General features: G+C 39.3%; 1 protein-coding gene across 1 annotated transcript; it reads right to left on the bottom strand.

Annotated features, from left to right (window-relative positions):
* Positions 1-18,000: 18,000 nt before the first annotated feature.
* LOC149151539 (disease resistance protein RPS5-like) lies at positions 18,001-19,983 on the bottom strand. The gene has a single exon (XM_089443188.1). It carries the CDS (start codon positions 19,981-19,983, stop codon positions 18,001-18,003), a length of 1,983 nt encoding a protein of 660 aa, XP_089299314.1.
* Positions 19,984-25,392: the final 5,409 nt, after the last annotated feature.

Below are 25,392 nucleotides of genomic sequence, written 5' to 3'. Positions count from 1 at the left end.
GTAGGTTGGTGGGAGTTTTATACATACAATGGAGTGTAGATGAAACAATGGTCACAGAGAAATTAATATTCCCTCTTAGGATATAGACCAAAAGTTAGCGTCCCGATGAAAAATTATTTTGGGTTCCACTTTTTAATGGAAGAGGACATCAATAAAATTTTGGATTTGCCATGGGTTAAGGGGTGTGGCTTCATAATCTTACAAAAATGGAGTGTGTGGTTTGTTCTAGTCATGGAACGACCCAAAAGAAAATTTGTGTGGGCTAAGCTCCCTGGGCTCCCACTGGAGCTATGGTTAAAGAAGACAATATCGTAGATTGCCAGTAGGATAGGCAAACTCTATTATGTGGATGAAGGATGCATTAGGTTACTAGATAAAAGGGAAGCCTGGTTCTTGGTAGAGGTGAATATATCAGATGATATTCCTTAGACCATTTACTTATTTTTGGGAACCTTTTCAATTAGGCAATAGGTGGACTACTAAGGAATCCCATTAAGATGCAACGGGTGCAAAAAAAATGGGCACTTATTGGACAATTGTCCTCATCAACTTAAGGGTGGTATCCTTGCCTCAAAATAACAATCAACTAGATATAATAGACTTCCACAAAATATGAGTAATTCAGAAGGGTTCATTGGGAGTTTCACATCACAAGCTATCCTATCTTAATCTCCCCAAAACTCTACCCCTCATCAGCTTCAAAGCCTTGATCTGACTAACCATAATATGAACATTTTCACTCTTATCTCGACTGCTAATTCTCAAATCCCTGCTCAAGGTGGGAAATATCCTTATCTTTTGCCTCAAATCCCTAGTCAGTGTGGTAATTTATCACTCTTTTCTCCTATTAGCTTCAGACCTAAATTAATATCAGATCCTTCTTCCCTTTTTGGGGATGTCAACCTGGATCATATTGTTGTTTCTTCTTAACTGAGCCTTGAGCCCTTGTCTCTTAAGAGGACTTTCTTTCAAGAAATGGAGAAAAATAAGCCTCATGTTTCGAGGATAAAGGACCCTCCCAGAAGGAAGAAAAAGGAAACTAAATACGAAAAGATATATTTATGTGGATAAATCAAATCCAAATTGAATGAGAATTTTTTATAAGACATTGGAAGAAGTCCTAATCCCTCCTTTTTATCATGGGCCTGTGCAGGACAATATCTCATATGGGGGATTATGTGAAACTTGGGACCTTAGAGCAGAGCTTCCCGGATCTGCATCTTCATGATGAAAATATTGTCTTTTAACAACAGGGGACTAGGATAACCCCAATCTACTAGATATATGTTATGGATTATACAATATAAGGAAACTGATATTATCCTCCTACAGGAGACAATGATCTCTAAAGATAAGACATCTAAAACTCTTCTTAAGTTGTTCCCACAATGGATCTTTTGTGCTACCAACACCATTAGAACTTCTAGCGGGGTAGTTTCTCTGTGGAATCCAAATAAATTCTCATTCAAAGCATACAAGTCATATGTTGATATAATATTGTATGGATATTTTCAGGGGATGAGCAATGTTTATGGTCCCTACATAAACATGAAATATTTTTGGGAGAAAATTGAATGGATTGGCATACTAGACTTGCATAACCTCATTGTAGTTGGTGATATGAATTTAACTTTGGATGCCAGTGAATGATGGGGCCAGAAAGTTAGGTTGGATCCTCTGGATGAATACTTTAAGGATATTTTTATTTGAAATTTTCTCCTAGACATTGCTCCATGCCCTTTATGCATGGAGAAATGGTTGGGTTGGAGAAAAGGGCACTGCCAAAAGGATTTATAGATTCTTAGTTCACTATTCTCTATCTATGAGGATGGATGCTCTAGAAGCCACATCTATCTTCTCTGAAGCCTCTGACCACCATGCAATCATGATTCAATGGAGGGGACTTGAGTAAGAGAGACCTCTTCTCTTTAAATTCAATCCCCATTGGATCAATGAGCAAGATTTAAAGGAGTTGGTTTCTAATTACTGGATTCAACCAACCAGCCTTGTTGACAAATCGAAAATGGATTCTTTCAGTTATAAACTCAAGGGAATAAAAGAAAAAGTTCAGGTCTAGATATTTAAGCATAAGGAGGAACAAATTCTGGAACTTAGGAATATAAAGGATGATATATCCTCTTTTATGGATCCCTCTAGTGACATTTTTTTCTCTAACAACCATAAGAATCTGGTGATGGAGCTAATTCAAAGGAAGAAAAAAATCGTAAAAGCATAGGAGGAGGAGTGGCGACTTAAGAGCAGGGTTGCTTGGATCAAAGGTTGGGATAAAAAACAATTTTTTTCCATAGGGTTGCTTCTAAGAGAAAGGTTGTCAACACTATCTGGAACATAAGGGATTTTGAGGGAAGATTAATCACTTCACTAAAGGACATAAAGAAATAATTTTTTGACGGTGATGGACCCACCAACATGTCAAGGGGATCTCCCAAGTAAGAAGTCCAAATTAGACCTCAGACCGTTTGGTGTAGGAGTCCCAGTAGTGGGTTGTAAGGTAATGCCTTGACCGCGATGTCGCACAGAGGCAAGTAAGATAACTCTGTAAGTAGCAAGGTTGTGACCGCTGTAGTGAGTCAAGGAAGGTGAATGAGAGGTTCTAAAGCATGGGGGTTGAGATGAGTGCACCCCTTGGCAACCTGTAGTAGTACTCAACTAGGAAGGGAACACACGAGCAAATATGAATCACAAGCTGGAAAGCAGGTCAACCAGAAATCTAAAGTGATGGTTAAACCAACAACACATCTGCAACAAGATTCATATAATTGCATACAAAGTAGTTCATACACAACTACGTAAGTTAAAAAACATACATTGCTAAGAAACCGGAACAATCCAACTACAATAGCAACATATGCATGAAAATGTGATGGCTCTTATTATATCAAGAAGGGCAAGTCCCAATCATACAATACATCCATGTAAACCGGCCAACCCCAACAGTGGAACGTTACAACCACATCCGCCTGCTCCTCCAAAGAGATGAACTAGCTCCATGCAGTGGAGAAGCCAAGGCGCGTTACAATACTGTCCAGGCTTTCCCCAAGATAGTCTTATTAGAAGCTTGGCTGACCAAAAATCCCATACAATGAGTTATGAGGGAGTATTTATAGAAAAGGGTGGGGTGACCCTTGACATTCCCCTTTGTGATAGTTCAACTACCCTCATGACTCCTCATCTACTCTATTACTGTTACATCCAACTATCGACACTTGACTTACACTTGACATGACGTTACATTACAATGCACATGTACTCATGTGAGACAAAATGGATAGAGCAAGCCATGCAAGACATCACTGACATTTGGTCCATTTTGATGAGACCAAACCTTTGACATGCTTGTGATGGTGAAGGTGGTGAGCTGATGTCAATCTTGGTTGTCCGTGACAGTGTGCATGCACCCCATGGTGACATCTTGCTGAAGTGAACTCTTGCCTTTGTTGCAACCAATGCATTGGTTCAACTCCTTCATCCAAATTTATTGCTAACATGCACATGGTCTTCTTGGGTGCCGTTGAACCAGCAACACACTGATGCATAGTGTCCATGCTGATCTTCAAGTGTGTGCTGGTGGTCATGTGCATCAAATTGCCGAAGTACATGGTCAACTCCAGTTGGACTTGCTTCTTGTCTTCGCCTTGGTGAGCGTGCTGAATGGGTTGGATCACACGCGTGCACACAATGATACGCATGATGCTAAATCGCTTGCATGTGATCATCAACATTGCTAACCATGTCTACTCCATGCTAGCTGCTGGATAGATCTATAACTTGTACGAGTGCAGTTTCATCCATGAGTGCATGTTGCACCCACTGTTGTTCCTGTTCCTGCCACAACTCATTCGTCTGTCTGTGCAGCTTCATGTTCTTCCTTGAGTTGTTGCTTCAACACATGCAACTCCTTCTTTGTTCCATTCTCTCTCTTCATGCTATCTTCATGTCGCACTGTCACCTTATAGCCTGAGTCTCCAAAGCTGCTTTCATCATTAGTGGATCTGCTTGAACTTGCAACTTTGCTCCACCTTTGTGTTGTCAACAACCTGCCTGTTGCATTCGCTGCATTTGTTGCATTTGTTGCATTCATTGCATTGGCTACGTTCGTTGTGTTCGTTGCATTCATTGTGTTCAGTATGTTGCCTTCAATTGATGTTCATGATGTTTCTCGCTTTGATATCTTGATGTTCTTGTCTACAAACAACTTGATATCTTCGTGAGTAGGCAAGCTCATAAACATTTGATCGACTGCATCTCCAGGTGTGTTCTGAATGGTGTCGTTGACTCCACCCTCTTGGAAACCGTTGTACCTACACTGCTGAGAGGCAAATGAACCCCCACAATACCTGGAGACATGGCAACACTCATGGAAAGCAATTTGTCAGTCAAAAACCAAAATGAACTTGAGAATTGACTTTCAACATTACACAATTTCGGTCGGGAGGTTGGGAGACTGACTTCCAAGACTGTGAAAGGCATAGTTTGGGTTGTTGGGAGATTGGCTGACTGCTAGAACTATGCAATGCACAGTCCAGTATTGCTATTGACTGTTGGAATTGTGTAATGTGCAATCTCAGCTGGCAATGGTTGCAGGCTCAGTGACTGCATTGTGCAATTTTATGGGCCAACAGTCACTGTCCCTCAGAAATGCGTAAAATAGTCCTGGAGAACAGTTCCTAGGAAGAAATGCACATTTTTGGAGAGGAAGCCAGAGCCTTCCTTCCCTATATTGCGCAATTTTGTCTCAATGAAGGTAGAGTTTGCACCAAGGTTGGTTCGACTCACCGACGGGAAATTGAAAGAAAATATGATAGTGGATGCATGGCGACACTTAGTGAAAGTAGAAGTGATTGACAGTGCATGCAAACATGAATGAAAGATTCAGTAAACAAATCAACATGCATGTGGGTGAAGCGAGTCGTTGAATCAGCGACCATTTGTGAAAAACAATTTCATGCATGTGACAACAGTGAGATAGCAACGAAAACTGAGACAGTGCTAGGAAAAGCTAATATACATGTAAATGACAACAAGCGTTCAAAGAAAACAAGCAAACAATACTCATACAAGAGAAAACACAAAAAGCAACAGAAATGCAACACAAGTCATGGAAGGCGGGCTTACCCCAAAACAATTGAGCTGAATGTGCCAACAACTCCTAGATGTGATGTGGGATGTCAGATATGCAAGGTTGGTATGAGGGATGAGCTCTGCAGCATCCTGTTGATGAGTTTTGATAACATCGAAGTTCTGACGCACATGCCACAAATCTAGGGAAAGCGACACTTGGTGGGAGGTTTATGAAGTGATCCTTGCATGTTGCCTTGGGAGAAGTAGCCCATGCATGCAAGTCTGTTTTTCTCGGTTCCAAATGGAATTGGTCAACTCAACTGCACATGCAAGAGGTTGTTCGACTGTCAGGAAAAGATGCACATTTCTAACTAGGAGCTAGCTGGCTGCCCAAGATATTTGCGCAATTTCTGGCCAGAGTAGCTAAACTGCTGCCCATATTTGCACAAATTCTTGGCTAAGCAACCCTATTGGGGAAAATTGTGCAATTTTCACTGTGAGTGTTGACTGCCAGAATTGTGCAATTCTGGAGTCCAACAGGCTGCCAGTTAGGATTATGCAGTTTCTGGAGGGAAGGCTAGTTGCCCTCCAGAATTGCACAATTTCTTGGGGAGCTTCTTAGCCTGCAGCTGGACCAAGTCCGAGTGATTAGCCCATGAGGGGAATGCATCTAGCTGTGATCGACAGTCTACCTTTGTGAAAGAAAAACATTGAAGCTTATGAACTTGACGAAGCAAGGCAAGATGCTGTGAAAAGTTGGTAGGGAGGCTCCAAAACAAAGCTAAGGAAAAATTTTGGAGGGTGTTTGTAGCTGCTACAACACTTGGCGATACACTGGTAGAACTCCAATTCTTTGAATGGACCTTGTTCATGAAAAGAAAGTATAACACCTCCAAAATTATTGTTCAGTTCTCAGCTCATCTTGGTTTCACATTAGCCTAATTGTAAGATGTAGCATCTGCCAAAATCTTGGTCGATTGACACACATTCCAAGCCAAGGAAAAACAGTTGTTTTGATTGGGGTTGAGGGGTATATTGGTGCACAAGCAGTATAGTCATCAGAGTGTTAGTTTCATCTCTGTTGTTGCTCCGCTGCAAGCAAGCCTGGAGAGTACCCCAACAGAGTCAGATAGGAACACAAGCATGGCTTCGCTACCAGCGAGCCTGGTCACTAACCCAGTGAAGTTACTTGCATCACCTACTTGCGCAGGAAGCCTTTCTCTTCTTTCACCTTATTCATTTTTCATTTTTGAATCTTTTGATTTTCATTTTTTCATTTTTTTCATCTGTGCATAACACTTATTCATTTCAGAGGTGGAAGAGGGATCCCGACTTATTGGGAGAAGAAGAGGTTGTTCCAGCAGAGAATTGGTTTATTATATCTCTGACATGCCTGTTAAAGTTTTCCCCCTCACCTTACTCTACTTGACTTAGCTGGAAAGGGTTAACCCAAAAACAACTGACTAGAGAAGGTGACACTAGTTAGCGTGCAAGCGTTGTGTTTTCATCAAGGTTGACTTCGAACAGTACGTATTTTCCTTTAACATATCATGGACTAAAAGTAACAAGCTCTTCATACAGAGGCAAGATGACAAATAACCAAGTAGTGATTGTTGTACATGCCCTCTTGTACTTCACCCAGTTCGTTTCAAGAGTCATACATGGTTTCATGCAAAACTAACCTACGAACGAAACAAGCGAACTATACGAAAGAAGCGAACTAAAAAATTACAAAGCAAAGCAAGAGCAAAAGAAAACGTGAAAGAGCCCACGGGGCTTTGGATTGACGGTGAATGGGTGTTCTGTTAAAAGCACTCCTTGCGATAGGTCACTGGTTCAAATCCCCCGTGGGTACTTAGATTAGTCTTACCGAGAAAAAAAAAAAAAAAAAAAAAAACGTGAAAGAAAATAAAGTAAGGAAACAAGCAAGCAAACAAACGAGCAAACAAAGCGAATAAGAAAACAAGCATGCAAGAAAACTGACTGAAAGAAAACACTACTCCTACTCCTACACTAACGATGCATGGGCCTTATCACATGAAGTGATATTTCCAATGCAGCCACTGGCACATTGGTAGACCAATGTTGGTGAAGGCTTGATCTGCGAGCAACCTAGTTGTGAGAACCAGTGAGCAAGAAAGATATAACAATGAAGACAGCCACACTTCGTGTCTAACAGTGCCCACAGGACATAGGTGAGTGCAAGTGCATGACGAGCAGTCTGTGGACTTATCATGGTGTTGTGTGACACTGCATGCAACTTTGAAGTACAAGCATACTCTTGACTAATACATGAAAGAAAATGAAAGAAACAAATATAACTTGCGTCGTACATGTGTGCTTCCAATGTAAGATTCCTCCAATGCATAAGCGATAGGATCTTGTGGTTCGAGTGGAGGAAGTGTGAACTGTGTGTGAGATGGATCTTCAATGCATACATTTGAGTGATGAGGAGACTTGGGTGATTGAATAGTTTCATGATCAGAAGTGAGACTAACCCCAAGTGACTGAGGATCTAACATAACCATCAGCTTGAGCTGAATTTCCTCGACGGTCTTGGGTGTTTCAACTTCATCATCAGGTAGATCATCATAAACCGATGGCTTCAAAATATCAACTGTGATAGAGTCATGTTCGTGATAAAATATGGAAGTAAATGGATCATGACTGCCATGATCAAAAAAATCAATGAATTCATCAGCATCCTTATGATCAGATGAGTCAAACAGAGGGGTAGATGAAAAACGAACAAACTCATCCTCTGTGTTTCCGAAATAGACAGATGAAAGATCAAGTGGATTTTCAATTAATAACTTATCCTCTTAGTTGTCGAATGATGGACCAACATCCAGTGAGTCCTGTGAGTGATCAACAATGGGTGCATCTGTGGATGAAGACACACATGCAAAATCATGGATGACAGGTTCACCAAAGAGGCCAGGAAAGAACAGAGGGGTCTCAGGTGGAATGGAGTCATCCTTCACCGAGTGTTGATGTTCAAGCTCCCACTCATATTCTTCATGAATGATAGTGCATGTTGGTTGTGAAACATCAACTCCGTCAATGGGTTGTTCCTTGTTCACAACAAGTGAAGAGTCTGGAATGGACGAACACAAGACAACATCATCCAGAGGAACACTTGAGTGTGAAGACGGAGGTTGTAGAATAGAAAGCATATGAGAACGCGAAGGACTCAACCAAATATGTGCGAAAATTGAGTGAAGTGATGTTGGGAGGATGTGAAAATTGGACAAGTGTGTGAGCATGATCTTCAACATCACTAGGCAGTGGTGGGGCTGTTGAATGAAAGGAAGGCAGATAGTCAGTCGAGAGAGAGACCACATCCCCATGAGATTGCACAACTCCATCAGTGAAGAATATTGAATGAGGCTTGATCTCAAGCTTCCTCTTGGGATGGGCAGATTTCTTAAGGGAATACTCGAACCGGTCCCAAAGATAAGCAAATTTCATCAAGCTCCTCGGAGCTTGAAACTTCAAGTCACGGAAGCGCTGCCAAAAATCAATAACTGATTCATGTGGAACCTTTCGTTGTTGTAACAGTTTTTATTCAAGATGGCCTGGATCAAAATGATAGAACTTGTCTTCAATGAGATCACAGAAGTGCTTAAGTGAGTGCACGTTGTCAACCAGTAGGTTGAGCAACCAATAACGTGGAGATTTACGAAGTGTGTGTGCAATAAGCAAGCTGGCGTGTTCGTAAGAACACCCATCTTCCTCATGAAGCATGGAAAGAAAGTCATGTAAGTACTCAGCCTAGGCCACTTCGCCTTCATCATCATATGTGTAAGTGGGCAAGAGATCAAAAAACTCCCTCGTGATGGAGACATCTTCACGATTCGAAAAACACCGCGGAGGGAGAAGAGTGCAAGAATCCATGAAAGGTATGCAGAGGTTCAAAACTAGATGAGAGGACACAACTTGTCATCTGGCCCTCCTTCTAGCACCAGAAATGTTGATGGTGTGGGACCCGCCAACATGTCAACGATATCTCCTTGGTAAGAAGTTCCAATTAGACCTCAGACCATTTGGTGTAGGAGTCCCAGAAGTGGGTCATAAGGTAATGCCTTGACCGCGATGTCACACATAGTCAAGTAAGATAACTCTCTCAGTAGGAAGGGTGTGACCGATGCAGTGAGTTAAGGAAGGTGAATGAGAGGTTCTAACACATGGGGGGTGAGATGAGTGTGCCCCTTGGCAACCTGTAGTAGTACTCAGCTGGGAAGGGAACACGCGAGCTAAGATGCATCACAAGTTTGAAAGCAGGTCAGCCGACAATCCAAAGTGATGGTTAAACCAACATCACATTTTCAACAAGATTCATATAATTGCATACAAAGCAGTTCATACATAACTATGTAAGTTAAACAACATACATTTCTAAGCAACTGGAATAGTCCAACTACAATAACAACACATGCATGAAAATGTGCTACTCTCATTATATAAAGAAGTGTAAGTCCCAATCATACAATACATCCATGTAAACCTACTAGCCCCAACAATGGAATGTTACAACCATATCCGCCTGCTCCTCCAAAGAGGTGAACTAGCTTTGTGCAAAGGAGAATCCAAGGCGCATTACAATACTGTCCAAGATTTCTCCAAGATAGTCTTATCAGAAGCTTGGCTAACCAAAAGGCCCATACAATGAGTCATGAGGGACTATTTATAGCAAAGGGTGGGGCGACCCTTGACATTCCCCTTTGTGACAGTTCAACTACCCTCATGACTCTTCATCTACTATATGACTCTTACATCCAACAATCGACACTTAACTTACACTTGACATGACGTTACATTACAATGCACATGTACTCATGTGAGACAAAATGGCTAGAGAAAGCCATGCAAGACATCACTGACACTCAGTTTGTTGTGATGAGACCAACTCTTTGACATGCTTGTGATGGTGAAGGTGGTGAGTTGATGCCAAGCTTGGTCGTCCGTGACAGTGTGCATGCACCCCATGGTGATATCTTGTTGAAGCAAACTCTTGCCTCTGTTGCAACTGATGTATTGGTTCAACTCCTTCATCCGACTCGTTTGCCAAAATGTGCATGGTCTTCTTGGATGCGGCTGAACCAACAACACACTGAGGCATAATGTCTATGCTGATCTTCAAGTGTGTGCTAGTAGTCATGCACATCAACTTGCCGAAGTACATGTTTAGCTCCAATTGGAATTTCTTCTTGTCTTCACCTTGGTGAGTGTGCTAAATGGGTTGGTTCGCATGCGTGTGCACAATGACATGCATGCTGCTGAATCCATTGCATGTGATCATCAACACTTCTCATCATGTCTTCTCTGTGCCAGCTGCTGGGATCGATCTATAACTTGTACGGGCACAGTTTCATCTATGAGTGCATGTTGTGCCCACTGTTGTTCTTGTTCTTGCTTCAACTCATTCGTCTGTCTGTGTAGGTTCATGTTATTCCTTTAGTTGCTGCTTCAACACATGTAACTCCTTCTTTGTTCCATTCTCTGTCTTCGTGCTATCTTCATGTCGCACCGTTACCTTATAGCCCGAGTCTCCAAAGTTGCTTTCATCATCAGTGGATCTGCTTGAGCGTGAAACTTTTCTTTGCCCTTGTGTTGTCAACAACCTTCCTGTTGCATTTGCTGCATTCATTGCATTCGTTGTGTTCGTTGAATTCACTGTGTTCATTGCGTTCGATGCATTCGTTGCGTTTGGTATGTTGCCTTAAAATGTTGTTCATGATGCTGCTCGCTGTGATATCTTGATGTTCTTGTCTACGAACAACTTGATATCTTTGTGAGTAGGCAATATCATAAACATTTGATCGACTGCATCTCCAGGTGTGCTTTAAAAGGTGTCTTCGACTCCACCCTCTTGGAAACCATTGTACCTACACTGTTGAGAGGCAGATGAGCACTCGCAATACCTGGAGACATGGCAACACTCATGGAAAGAAATATGTCAGTTGAAAACCAAAATGAACTTGAGAACTGACTTTCAACATACCTGTGTGACTGATCATGAAGGTTGTGCAATTTTGTCCGGGAGGTCGGGAGAATGACTGAAAAGATTGCGAAAGGCATAGTCTGGGCTACTGGGAGACTGGCTAACTGCTGGAACTACACAATGCATAGTCCAGTCTGACTGCTGACTGCTGGAATTGCGCAATGTGCAATCTCAACTGGAAATGGTTGCATGCTCAGTGACTACATTGCACAATTTTCTGGGCCAATAGACATTGTCCCTCAGAAATGCGCAAAACAGTCCTGGAGGACAGTGCCTGGGTAGAAATGCGCATTTCTAGAGAGGAAGATAGAGCCTTCCTTCCCCATATTGCACAATGTTGTCTCAGTGAAGGCAGAGTCTGGACCAAGGTTGGTCTGACTCGCCGATGGGCAACTGAAAGCAAATATGACAGTGGATGCATGGTGACACTTAGTGAAATTAGAAGTGATTGATAGTGCATGAAAACATGAATGAAAGATTCAGTAAATAGATAAACATGCATGTGGGTGAAGTGAGTCACCGAATCGGTGACCATTCGTGAAAAACAGTTTCATGCGTGCGACAATAGTGAGATAGCAACGAAAACTGAGACAGTGCTAGGAAAAGATAATATACATGTAAATGACAACAAGCGTTCAAAGAAAGAAAGAAAACAGTACTCATACAAGTGAAAACACAAAAAGAAACATAAATGCAACACGAGTCATGGAAAGTAGGCTTACCCCAAAACAACTGAGCTGAATGTTCCGACAAATCCTAGATGTGATGTGGGATGTCAAAGCTACAAGGTTGATGTGAGGGATGAGCTCTGTAGCATTTGACTGATGAGTTTTGATAACATCGAAGTTCTAATGCACATGCCACAAATCTAGGGAAAGCGACACTTGGTAGGAGGTTTCTGAAGTGATCCTTGCATGTAACCTCCAACTGCTAAAAGTAGATCCCTGAATCAAGGGATTCCTTTGCATGCTGCCTTGGGAGAAGCAGCCCATGCAAGCAAGTATATTTTGCTTGGTCCTGGAGGGAACTAGTCAACTTAGTTGCACATGCAAGAGACTTTTCGACTGCTGGGAGAAAATGCACATTTCTGACTGGGAGTTGGGTTGGCTGCCCAAGAGATTTGCGCAATTTCTGGGCAGAGCAACCGACTTCTGCCTAGATTTGTGCAAATTTTGGGCTTAGCAACCCTATTGGGGAAATTGTGCAATTTTCACTGTGAGTGTTGAGTGCCAGAATTGCACAATTCTGGAGCCCAGCAAGCTACTAGTTAGGATTGCACAGTTTCTAGAGCGAACGCTGGTTTCCCCCTAGAATTGTGAAATTTCTTGGGGAGCTTCTTAGCTTGCAGCTAGACCAATTCTGGGTGATCAGCCTGTGAGGGGAATTCATCAAGTTGTGATCGACAGGCTGCCTTTGTGCAAGCAAAACACTAAAGCTTGTGAGCTTGACAAAGCAAGGCAAGCCGCTGTGAAAAGTTGGTAGGGAGGCTCCAAAATGAAGTTAAGGAAAAATTTTGGAGGATGGTTGTAGACACTACAACATAAGCATTCAAGTTTTTCAATAGTTGGTTCAAAGAACAGGAGGAGGGTACCATCATAGACATGGTTGAGATGGAAAACCTTTTTCCTAACGTAGTTAATGAGGATGACACTAGACTTATCGACAACCATGTTACTGAAGAGGAGCTCTTCTATATGTTGAAAGATATGACCAAATACAAAAGTTCGAGCCCTAAGGGTTGGCCAGTTAAGCTATATATATCCTTTTTCAACATCACGAGGACTAAATTGTTGCAACTGGTTGAAGAATGCTAGATTACTCGACATATATTAGGTGCTATCAATGCAATATTCCTTGTTTTAATTATTAAGAAATCTAAATCTATCTGCTTTTTCGACTTTAGTCCGATTTCTCTCTGTAACTGTGCTTATAATGTGATTTCTAAAATTATAGCTAATAGAGTTAAAAAGATTCTATCACGCTATATATGCCTGAAACAATTTGGTTTTCTTCCTAACATGATAATACACGATGAAGTTACCATTTCTCAAGAGTGTATTCATTCAATCAGATCAGGCAAACAAAATGTATGTCTCATGAAAATTGATATCCTACGGGTGTATGATCGAGTAGATTTGGATTTTCTCTGCTTGATCCTTCACATAATCATCTTTATACATCACCATGTTAAATGGATAATGGCTTGTGTGACCTCGGTTTCAATGGCGTTCTTAATCAATGGGTTCCAAACAAATTTATTCAAAATCTCCAGGGGCCTGAGACAAGGATGTGATCTATCCCCACTCCTTTTTATTTTGGTTATGGAATCTCTTAGCAAAAGTGTCAACAAAACAAAAAAAATGGTGTCATCTCTAGTTGTAGGGTCTCTCCCACATCCTCTATTACTCATGTTCTTTTTTAGGACAATGTCCTTGGTTTTGGAGCTATCAATTATTTTGAATGGGAAGCTCTCTATCAGATTGTATCTACATTTGGAAGAGCCACATGCCTCATTCAGAACAAGGAAAAATATAAAATTATAACTGACAAGAAGGATGCTAGATCCCATTAGAAAATAGTCATCATATTTGGGATCAAATCTATCCCTTTATCTTTAGGATTTTAGTACTTGGGTTGTTTCCTAAAACCGTGCAACTATCACATTCTGGATTTGGATTGCCTGATCCTTAAAATACAAAAAAATCTCTCTATGGGATCATAGATGGTTGTCCCTCAGTGTTAGGGTGATCATGATTAAATTTGTTCTTCAGGAAATATCAATGTATTAGATGCACTTATTCCTTTTTCCTGTGGCGATCATCCCCAAAATCAATTCCATCATAACCAAGTTCTTATGGTCGAGAACAAGACAAGTTTAAAAATTCCACCTCATCGACCTTGACTCTCTTTCCCACCCTCAAGACTTGGGAGGTTTGGGCCTTAGGATATGAAGCACTTTAATCTAGCCCTTCTTTCCCTTAATATTTGGAGGGATTTTAATGTTCATGGTTTATGGAGCGGAATTGTCAAAGGAAAATATATCCATCATCAAAGCTTGGAGGATTGGGTTGCTAACAGAGCTCCCCATAAGTGTAGGAAATTTGTCATATTGACTAGTTTGATGCATGCCAAATGTTGGATTTGTGGCAACCTGAGATGGAAAGAAGGCAACGGTGACAAAATCCTAATCAGGTTGGACATGATCAAGGGTCTGATGGGAGACCATATTCTCTCTCCTCTAATTATCTCTACTCTGCACTAGTTGGGGATATGTCACTTAGCTGACTTGAAGAATCTACTTCCCTTGGAGCGTATTTTCCCTTCTTGGCCTCATTCTTGGGATCTGGGACTTAATGCAGAGTTTGAATCAAATGGGTGTCATATACACTCAAACTCATTAAGGCAAGGATTGTTTTAAATGACAGTCTTGATTCTCTTATATGGGGAGGCCAAGCTCCAAGAGGTAACATTGCAGTCAAATAATTTTACTCTAACATATCTAGTTCTCCACTTACATGTCCCCATGACAAACGGACTATGCCCATGTGGAAATGGGATGCTCCTTTGAAGATTATGTACTTCACCTGGCTGACCCTTTTCAACCGGATCTTGACTTGGGAGAATATGGTGAAAAGGGGTATATAGGGTTCGAGTCGCTGCCATTTCTTTCATTAGGCCTTTGAAAATATTCTTCACTTGTTCCTGGATTGCTCCTTCGCAAAGGCCATCTTGGATCATGTATCGGATTTTTTAAACCTCAAGATTGACAGGGTCTGTCCTCTATTTTTGAATTCCTTATGTATTAGTCCTCGAGCCATATATCATATAGAGCGCTTCCCCTGTATGTTCTATGGGGGATCTGGCGTTCTAGGAATGCCTCTATTTTTTAGGATTGGATTCCTAATTGCCATTCTGTTTGTGTCAAAATTGTTGGTTATTTCCTTGAGATTGGCCCCTAGATCCCTAGGTTTCCTTGACGTTTTGTTCAATTTCTGGAGTTGGGGCCACATTATCCTTTTAGCTTCTTTGATGGGGCCTCTATTGATGGTCAATGTGATTGTAGTTCCCTCATCAAGATCTGTCCTAGCATGGAATTTTTCTTCTTTTGGAACGGTGATGGCTGCATAAACTATTGGGCATAGGTTGTGGCGTTGTGGGGTTTACTTCAGAGAATTGTCTAGCTGGCCATCGACTCCATAAGGATCGCTAGTGATTCAAAAATTGTCATTGATTGGTTTTTGGAGCACAACTCTATGGAGGTTCCATTGCTTCACCATTGGATGGAAAACATTGTTGTTCTTCACTCTTCCTTCAGTGACATTTCTTTCCTCCATGTGTACAAAGAGAAAAATGTGGAAGTGGATGCTATGTCCAAGCGCAAGATTCATTTTCTTTTTGGAAGAATGCTTTTTGAACTCTTGGTAGATGGGTCCATCCTCCATTCAGGTTCCTTTGAGCTTTGATTGGCTCTTTCTTTGGCTGGTTGGACTCGCAAATCCTTTTTGTTCTCTCATTAGGCTTGACCAAGTTGTTGCATGTTGATTTTATGGTGTTTTTCGGTCCTACTTGATCCTACCCTGCTTTTTTCTGTATTTTTCTTTTGTTATAGTTTCATCTCCACTTCAACTGAGGGTTATCTGCCTTATTCTTGAATTATGTAATTTCTCTTTTTTAATGAAGAAGCTCTTTTATTTTCTTCTTAAAAAAAAAACCTTTAATTTAACATCAATTTGGAAGTTCCCTTACTTGGAAAGACTAAACGATCTGCATCTATACCCAGATGGTTCTTATATCGAAATTCTAATAGAATATTCCATTCAAATTAGGGAATAAAGAGCATAACCCAACAAGAACTCCAAACATTAGGCTTCAAGTAAAGCTTCTAATGTGTTCAGGAGTGTTTGATTCCTTTTAGAATTATAATGAGCAATTTGGTCTCTTCACATGTCTTTTTCACAAAGTATCCCTTGTGATAAATAATTCCACCAACTGAGTAGGAACAAGTTGCATAAATATATTATCCTTGGCCATCTTGACCCTTTCTTATATCTTAATCCAACATTAATTTCATCTTCTCAACCCCTTTTCTAAGAAAGGTTGGTACTTCTAGCCATTCTAACCATGTCTAAGTGGCCTTACATAGTTTTTAATCAATGCCATTGCTCTGTCTCCATGTTGACTTGAACCAAACAAGGTAAATGATCAATAGAGTTGATCTTGTTCTCTATGAGATGGATTGACCATACAATGCATGGGTGCATACTTTTCTTTTTTCTTTTTAATTTATTTTCTTGTATTTTTTTAGTGGTGGTGGTGTATGGATTGGCTAGGGGATGGATGATGCATGAAAAAGAGGAAAAATATATTTAAAAATTAAAGAACGTATAACGATAAAATAAAGAAGAAATAACCACAAAAATTGGACTACTAATTTGTGTGAAATAATGAAACTACAAACTAGTCTAGGATAAAGATAAAGAATATTAAACTCAAAGGGATAGAGCACAAAATCAATAATATAAACGTTTGAAAAACACATGATAGATAGACACTTCAAATATATATGCCTACAAATTTAGTGGAAACATCACAATGGAAAGTAAAAAATTCCATCATCCTGTCCCAAGAGCTTCAAAATCAGCATAATGATGTACATTAGACTCATTAACGATGTAGCTATAGTTAAAATAATGAAAGGTTGTTCTTGTTAAGCCAAACTAGACATTGAAGGTCTTACTCACTTGAAGCTATTTGAGGTGTCAAAGGGGCATTTGCTAGGTGGTACATCTATTTAATAACCAATTTATATTCACGTAAGAGAACTACAATGAGGATTGGAATTAGCACCACACGTTTTGAATAAAGAATGGATCCTTACCTCTTTCCATTGATTTCTGCATTGCTTTCTTTATGAATCTCACAATGGATTGAACTATATGGAGTGCTTGCAGTGACCCAATTATGAATTCAAGTCTTTAGTATGGAGCCAAGAATCTTATCCTTGTATAATCTACATGTAACAAAAAAAACTAATACAAAACATGTGGTGATAATCTACATGTAACAAGAAAAACTAATACAAAACATGTGGTGATAATCTACATGTAACAAAAAAAACTAATACAAAACATGTGGTGTAATGTTAACATGGTGACAATTCTCCCTTTCAAATTACATGAAAAGACATCTATGTTCCATGTTAAGAAGATTCCTTGCTACTCAACATTATTTCCCTTTATTTCCCTTGCTGCATGTTTTGTTTTTAACATTTTAAGGTTTTATTCTAAAAGAATTGTCAATGACACAATTCTAATTTTCAAATAGAATTAATAGTATTCATAAACACCCGTTCAAAATTAAATATAATATTCAAAAAAATAGTACACTTATTTTCTATATATCTATAAAATTCAACAAAATATAATATTACATGACATCAGCATTATTTCCCTTTATTTCCCTTGCTGCATGTTTTCTTTTTAGCATTTTAATGCTTTATTCTAAAAGAGTTGTCAATGACACAATTCTAATTTTCAAATAGAATCGATAGTATTCCTAAACACCCGTTCAAAATTAAATATAATATTCAAAAAAAATACTACACTTATTTTCTATATAGCTATAAAATTCAACAAAACATAATACATGGCATCAAGTTCAACACAGTGTCCTGGAAAGCTGTAATAGTAATCAGTGCAAGTGGGACACAACAATAGCCATAGCAAAAAAGTGATAAACTCTGACAAACTTGTAACAATGAAATGCTTTACTAGATTGAATTGGAAGTTGCCTTCAGACTGTTAAAGTTGCAGAGAGTATTTAGCACCTCAAAGGTCAAGAGAACCAAATTCACAGCAGTGAAGTAGTGAACTCACAACACTGCCACTCGTTGTTTACAGGATTAATCCTCCACTCTATACATTAATCAAATCCACATCAATTCTGGCAGAGCTAAACCTTGTAAAGCTGCAGTCGCCATTAGAGAGCCTTGAAAGCTCATCTGGAATTTCGGATAAACTGTCACTGGAATCTAGATAGAGGTGCTTCAGATTTACAAGCCCTCCTATCTCACTTGGCAATGATTTTAGCTTTGTACATACTGAAAGATCCAAAACCTGAAGCCGAGAAAGATTACTGATAGCTTCAGGTATATGTTCTATTTCGGTCGAACTCAAATTGAGAAACTCCAGTTCTGTGAGTTGCCACAATGACCTTGGCAGCAATTTTATTGGACTTTTTGACAGATCAAGAACCCTAAGAAAGGCCAGGTTTTGAAGAAAGGCCTCTGAAACATGTTCCAATTTTACACTTTCAGTCAGGATTAGACTCACCAGTCTTGGGCATCTCAGTTCCCTAGGCATACTTGTAATTTTATTGCGAAAAACTGAGATTCTTTTGCAATATTCGTGAGCATCCATGTAGGGGAACTCTTGAAGCATTTGCCCAGCTTTAAAGACACAGTTCTCCTCTTTTTCTCCGATATAGATTGCCATTTCATGGAGAACATTGTTAACTGAAACTTTGGAGAAATTCTGTTTTCCTGACTGCAACAGCCGGTCTTCATGAGACTCCCAGTGTGGCTCGAACAGGTAATTATCTACTAGTAATTGTACATAACTTCTCCCTCTGCCCATGCTAACAAGCCCTTCGGAGATCCACATACCCACCAGGTTGTCCACCTCAATTATTTCATCCTTAGGAAACAGGGCACAATACAGAAAACAATTTCTCAGGTTAACATTGGGTAAATTATCATAGCTCCATCTCAATTGCTGATACAGATCTGGATCTAAAGAAGGATGAGTAGTGGGGAAATTGGGAATTGTTTTCATATGAGATAAAAGAAGCTTCCACTCATCTACATCAGTTTTGCCAATCAAGGATGCTGCTACTACATTTATGGCCAGAGGCAAACCCTTACACTCTGCAGCAACTTGTCTCGCAATATTTTCATCTGTGTCACGCGGAACATGAACGTCTTTAAACGCCACTCTGCAAAACAGCTCCCATCCTTCCTCAGAGGATAGGGGTTGTACTCTCATTGCCTCATCTGCATTCAATTCTACTATCAGATCTCTGTTCCGAGTAGAGAATACTACTTTACTGCCATTGTAACCGTTCCCCTCACCGAATTCCATGCCCAAATCTTTCAAATTCACTGCACTCCACACATCGTCCAAGATCATAAGGAATTTCTTCTTCTTGAAATATGCAGACAGCTCCATCTTGCGCTTATTGACATCAGAGTTGCTTGGGAGGCCTAATTTGATTCTCTGAGCAATACAGCTCTGCAAGTCCAGAATTGTATAGGATTGAGAAACGGTGACCCAGATGAGATCATGGAAGAAGCCACTAACCTTGCGGGATTCGTATACGGTTCTGAGCAATGCTGTTTTCCCAATACCACCTAGCCCATACACTCCAATCAGGCGAACATGGGGAGATTCTGTAAGCCACCTCTGCAGCTGAAATTGGGCAGATAGAATCCCTGATCCGAAAAGACCATATTCTTGAAGTTCCTCAGTCTGTGGAGCATTGGAAGACAGTAAAAAGCTGGATTGAAGCTCTTGAAAAAGCTCATCAAACTCTGTCTTCCAATCTCTGATTCCTCTAGAGAGTTTGGGGTTGCAGAAGAGCCAGCCAAAACACTTTTGCTTCTGTCTATGGGAGCGTTCCATCAGATTTCTCCCATTTTCAAGGGCACCCTGCATCCTTTCTAAACAATTTCTCACAGTATCTGGGGTCCTTTTATGCTGATCTTCGAATTCATTTTTAATATCAAATAAGAGGTCCTTCGCACGACTTAACCGATTTTCCAGAAGAAGTCGGTTTTCATCCATGTAAATTACACTGCTTCTCTTTACGGTGCTTGCTGCTCTAACAATATCGGTAGCCATAGCTTAATTTGCAGCAGAGCAATTCTAAAGCACAATATAAATATGAAGAGCAATGTACTGTTAATGTACTTCTTGCGAAATTATCACTAATACTAATTCAAATCCTTGCGAGTTAAATCTGGTTCAGATACCTGAATTAGCCACTCTGAAAAACGAATGTTGCTGGAAAAAAGATGCACTCTGAGGAGTGATGAATGATTACAGTATATATGGGGAGAAATAACTCTGTTGCGAATATGGTTGTCTTGATTCCCTGGCTGAAAGCAAAAGCAACCGAATAAAGAGGGAGACTAATACAAACCATTTGCCATTTACAGACTACAACCGAATAAAGAGGGAGACTAATACAAACCATTTGCCATTTACAGACTATCACAGTTGTGATAACATACAGCAAGGACAGAATCACTTCAAAAAGTTATTGGAATGCAAAAGATAAATGCTTTGTATTAAGATAGACACAGCAAAATGCAAAGATAAGAAAAGAATCAGCTTCCAATCAAACAATTATTTTTCAAAATAAAAGTAACAGATAATTCCAAACGTACAGACAAGTAAATACTCTGATTTGTGCATGAAAGTTGCAGTGCTTTTTAGGCATCAGATATTACATATTATAGATAACGTACCCACCATTTAAAGAATAGTTAAATCAAAACATCATCCGAAATGAAAAGGTAAAGAATTGTGAAGGTTGTGAGATGTTTTGAAAAAACATGTCAGAGCAGCAAAGTATTTCAAAATAATTTATACTAAGGTTATTTAGTAAGAACTTTAGTAAGTCATACATGATATTAAAACTTTGATATTAAAGTGTAAAATATATTTAAAATTTTGTAAACAAGGTTTTTTAATGGATTTTTTTTTTTTTGAAAATTTTGTAAACTAGTATAGATCTATTTTAAATAAGAATTTAATATGAGTTTAAAGGGATCAAATTTTTTTAGGTGTAAACTTATTTTAGTGTGCAAAAAATAATGTGTAATTTTTTATTGTTTAAATTATATTTTTGAATGTTATAGAGATTACATAACATGTGTATTGAGTCATTTTATCAGCTCACATTAAACTGTTTTTTTATTATTAATATATTTTTAAATATATGTCAATATTAATTATTATTAAAATATTTTACTCATAGTTCACATGGATAATTTTATTCTATGTAACATTAAAATATTTTCTTTTTCTATATAGATATATATGAAGTTAATATCAAGTGTTAAAATATATATGACCGGGTGTTAAAATATTTTTGAAAACAAGGTTTAAACATCTTACTCATATTTTTTTCTTCTTATTACTTTACCTGAAATTATGTTACATCATATGGACAACTAATTATATATGCATAACAATCTTTTTTTTTTCTTTTTTATTATATGACATTACTTTTTAATTTAGAAAATATTTTATTTTTATTTTAAAAGGGACAGGCATACTTACACATTGCCTTGACACTGGGTTGTAGAGTGAGCCTCTCGACCCAATAAGTTAATCATTTTAGTATGAATTTTTAAGTGCAAAACTTAAAATAGATTTATTTATAGATATATATTATATAAATAAAAATGTATAAGAATTATGAATTAGGTGACTTCAAGTTATGTGAAATTTGAATTCAGGCTTCTGTGATCCATATCATAATGTATAAGAATTTTTGGAAGAAATCACAATGAAATTTTTTAAGAGTGTGGTTTCGATGAAGAACTGATCTAGAAAGAGGGTTAAATAGATAAACAAGTAGCTAGAAGACAACGACTCTAGTTGACTGGGGGAGAGAAAGAGGGCAACGCCTAACTAGCCATACATAGGGTATTTAATGCCCGGGGATATGCACGCAGCTTAGCCCGATAACACGCGAAAGCCCAAAATTATTTAATGCCGAAACTCCCCGCTCCCGTGTTATCGCGGTAATCTGCGTGCATATCCTCGGGCATTAAATACCCTATGTATGGCTGGTTAGGCGTTGCCGAGAAAAAGAGGGAACGTTAATATATATATATATATATATATATATATATATATATATATATTTATATTCTATTTGTTAATATTTGACTATTTAAATAATAATCAAATACTAAAAATAATAACTAAGCCTTATGTTATATTTATTTTTATTGGTTGATATTGGACTAATTTGTATGGTAATCAAAGATTAAGAATTATAACATTAATAAATAATAAACATATTAAATATACAAATATAATATAATAATTAATATCTATATATATAAATATATGTAGTATGGTTATTTATGTAATAATAGGTTAATATAAATAATCGAAATTAATTATTTATAACAATCTAAATATACAAAGAAGCTCAAGATTGGGGTTTTTAGAAATATTTAATCCATTTTAATTTATTTAAATATAAAACGGTATATATCAAAGATTAAACTACCACTAAAGAATTAAATGTGTAATATATCTATATTATTTTAAAAAATAAAAATCTAGGGGGCCTAGACAAAGACTAAGACGAGAGGGCGGGAATCCAATAGTTATTGATTTTCCAGCCATCATCCCTGTTAATATTACTGGAAGACTTCTCAATTTCAATGGCTTCCCTAAACCTGCGATGGTGGAAATGAAGAATCTTAGTGATAACCCTAGCCTCCTCAATGCATATATGATGCTTGGTATTCTCTGCATGTTCAGCTAAAGCGAAAGATTTGGTCCTCCATGCTTGATATCAACAGCATGTTCCTTAATCCTCTGGTTAATAGAATGACCAGTTTCACCGATATATGAGGTTCCACATGAACAAGGGATGATATAAACGCCTTTCATGTCCATAGGGTTTACGTGGTCTTTAACAGACTTAAGGGAACTTCTAATGGTGCTGAGGGGTCTAAAGGTTGAAGGAATATTATGCTTCTTAAGGATTCTAGCAATCTTATCTATCGTTCTGATCCGAATTGGATCTATGAAGAAAAATCAGAGGATCATGACTATATCAAATCGGGACAAAACTTTGACCCCAAAGAATTAAGAGCAGTGATCAAAAACACCTGTAAACAGTGGCAGTTAGCAGCCAGCGTGGAATGACGAGGACCTTGGTCAAAGCGCGCTGACTGAGGCCCATGGAGATTGTGCAGGAGGCAAAACTAGCCCCTGGGAACCCCGGATTGGGAAAAAGAGGCAGTTTTTGACTGGGCAAAACCCCTCGAGAAGGAGAGGCCCCGAGCGCTCGATCACATGGGAGCTGAGAAAATCGTGGAAAAAAGGTTAAAAGCAAAGGCGGGACCCGCGCTCCAAAAACTAGTGGTATTTATCAGGGGTGCCCTTGGGCGGTAAGCAGTTTTAGCGAAAACGAGCGATTCCACTCAGTGGCCGACGTGTGGCAAGCGGAGGAGAGAGAAAACCGCCGCTCATCGTGTGCTAATGGTCGAACAAGTCAACCGTGCGAAATGTACAAATGGCGTCAGATCTAGAGGCCCCAGATCTAACGACTGAGATCGTGCCCGATGGGAAAGCCGAAATCGAATGGGGATTAAGCCACGATCTATAAGAATTTGACATCTGATTTGACTTCCAAGGTGGCAGATGACTCATTCCATGACGTAACGGAAAAACCGAACCGACAAATCAAGCTGGTGCAGTTGCAGGAGGACAAGTGGCCACTCCCTGTGAGCTTGATGATGACGTCGAAGCAGGGAGCTCGAAGCGAAGCTGCAATAGGCGAACCGATGGAAGTGGAAGGGGAATCAAACAACCATGAGATCGAATGGATTTAAAGGCATGAACAAACGAAGTAGAAGACACCGAACACCGAGAGGGAGATGGAGAAGAAAAGGAAGAAGACAGAAAATGAAGAAAGACAGTGAAGCAAAGAAGCAGAAAGAAGACAGAGGGTCGAGCTGACCAAAGGTAGCGTTGAGCACCAGATAGCTTGAGAGATTCAAGCCATCCCTGAGAGGATCTGTCAGGACTGAGCACCACACTTGGCTCTTTCCATCAAAGACCAGAGAGGTCAAAGAGTTGGTGAGGAAAACAGTCTGTGCACTCTAGTGGCTTAGGGAATCCAAGAACCACCCTGCCAAGCAAATTCGGTTTCAGGAGACTCATATTGAGCTCCTTCATTGTAATTCTATACTTTAAGGCATAATAAAAGAAGGCCACCACTGAGAGCTGGACCGAAGATGTAGCCCTGGAGGATAGGGTGAACTCCTTATTAAATTCTTGTGTTCTTATATTTTCTTACTGCATTTATCTATTATTTTCCATTTCAAGTGTCTGTGTATTTGCAATCTGATCAATCCATTGCCTAAATAACATAGACACACACTAGCACATGAGTCTGTAATACCTTCATGTAATAAATCTGTAACTGAGATCACTCATAGGGTGATTTTAAGATCAAGTGGTATCAGAGCTCAAGGTTGTAAAGGTTAGACAAGCTTGTGTTGGTTTAGCTATTGAATGCTCACTAGATCAAAGCTCAAATTAAGAGAAGGAGAGTTGGTCGAAACTAACCATGAAATTGGGAGAGTCTATCCTTGGAAGACAATGTCAGAGGAAGGTTCTGTGGGGTCAGACCCTCGATTCATAGAAACTTTCCTAGCTATAAAGTCCATGGTAGAAGAAATGTATAGGGACTTTAGAAAACATAAGGATGAAGACTCATCAGACTCTAAACAAGACAAAGAAGAAGATGAGTCTCACTTCCATGACCACTCCAAAGGAAAAGGGAAAGAGGAAAGCTTTCTCACACCTCCTAATAGCCCCGTGCATAACAAGAAGGCGGCTTTAATCAAGCTAGATGTTAAATTTGATTTTCCTGTATATGATGAAGAGTTAAATGAAGAAAAGTTGGACAATTGGATTAGACAAATTGATGTTTATTGCAAAGTACAGAACATTGACTCAGACAAGAGTAAGATTCAACTGGAAAGCCTATGCCTAGGAGGCACTTCCTTGGTTTGGTTGGAAGGCAGAACCCAAGCTGATATGAAAAGACATGGTAAGACTATCTTTGTCTGGAATGAATTTGTTTCTGCAATCAAAAAGCAGTTCTACTTATTGGCCTACATGCAAAAAGCCATGATGAGTTGGCAAACTCTTCGGCAGTTGAAAGGGCAAAGTGTGTAAGGGTACACTCAAGAATTTAGAAATACAACATTGATTTTGGGAATCTCATTAGACTCACCAGAGACTCTGTTGAAGTACATTGGTGGTGTACATAGCTACATGTGGCATACCATCCTCATGTTTAATCCCACTAGTATAGATGAGGTATCTGTACAAGCTACTCATTTGGAAGCTAGAGGAAAGAATGGAAATCCAGAAGTTGGGGGACCATCCCAACCCATTGCAAGTAAGAGAAAGGGGAAAAGAAAGCAGAAGTGGAAGGCAAGGAAGGCTAACACTGCACAAAAAAGCAAATCTTCATGCACTCAT

The sequence above is a fragment of the Pinus tabuliformis genome, chromosome 9, assembly GCF_031772625.1.
Source record: "Pinus tabuliformis cultivar Carrire ecotype Pingquan chromosome 9, CPIR1, whole genome shotgun sequence".
In the NCBI taxonomy this organism is placed as follows: Eukaryota; Viridiplantae; Streptophyta; class Pinopsida; order Pinales; family Pinaceae; genus Pinus; species Pinus tabuliformis.
This window is presented reverse-complemented; position numbering and strand designations above follow the sequence as displayed.

Excerpts from the sequence above, each read along its gene's own strand:
- LOC149151539 (XM_089443188.1), bottom strand. The coding sequence starts at position 19,983 with ATGGCTACCGATATTGTTAGAGCAGCAAGCACCGTAAAGAGAAGCAGT.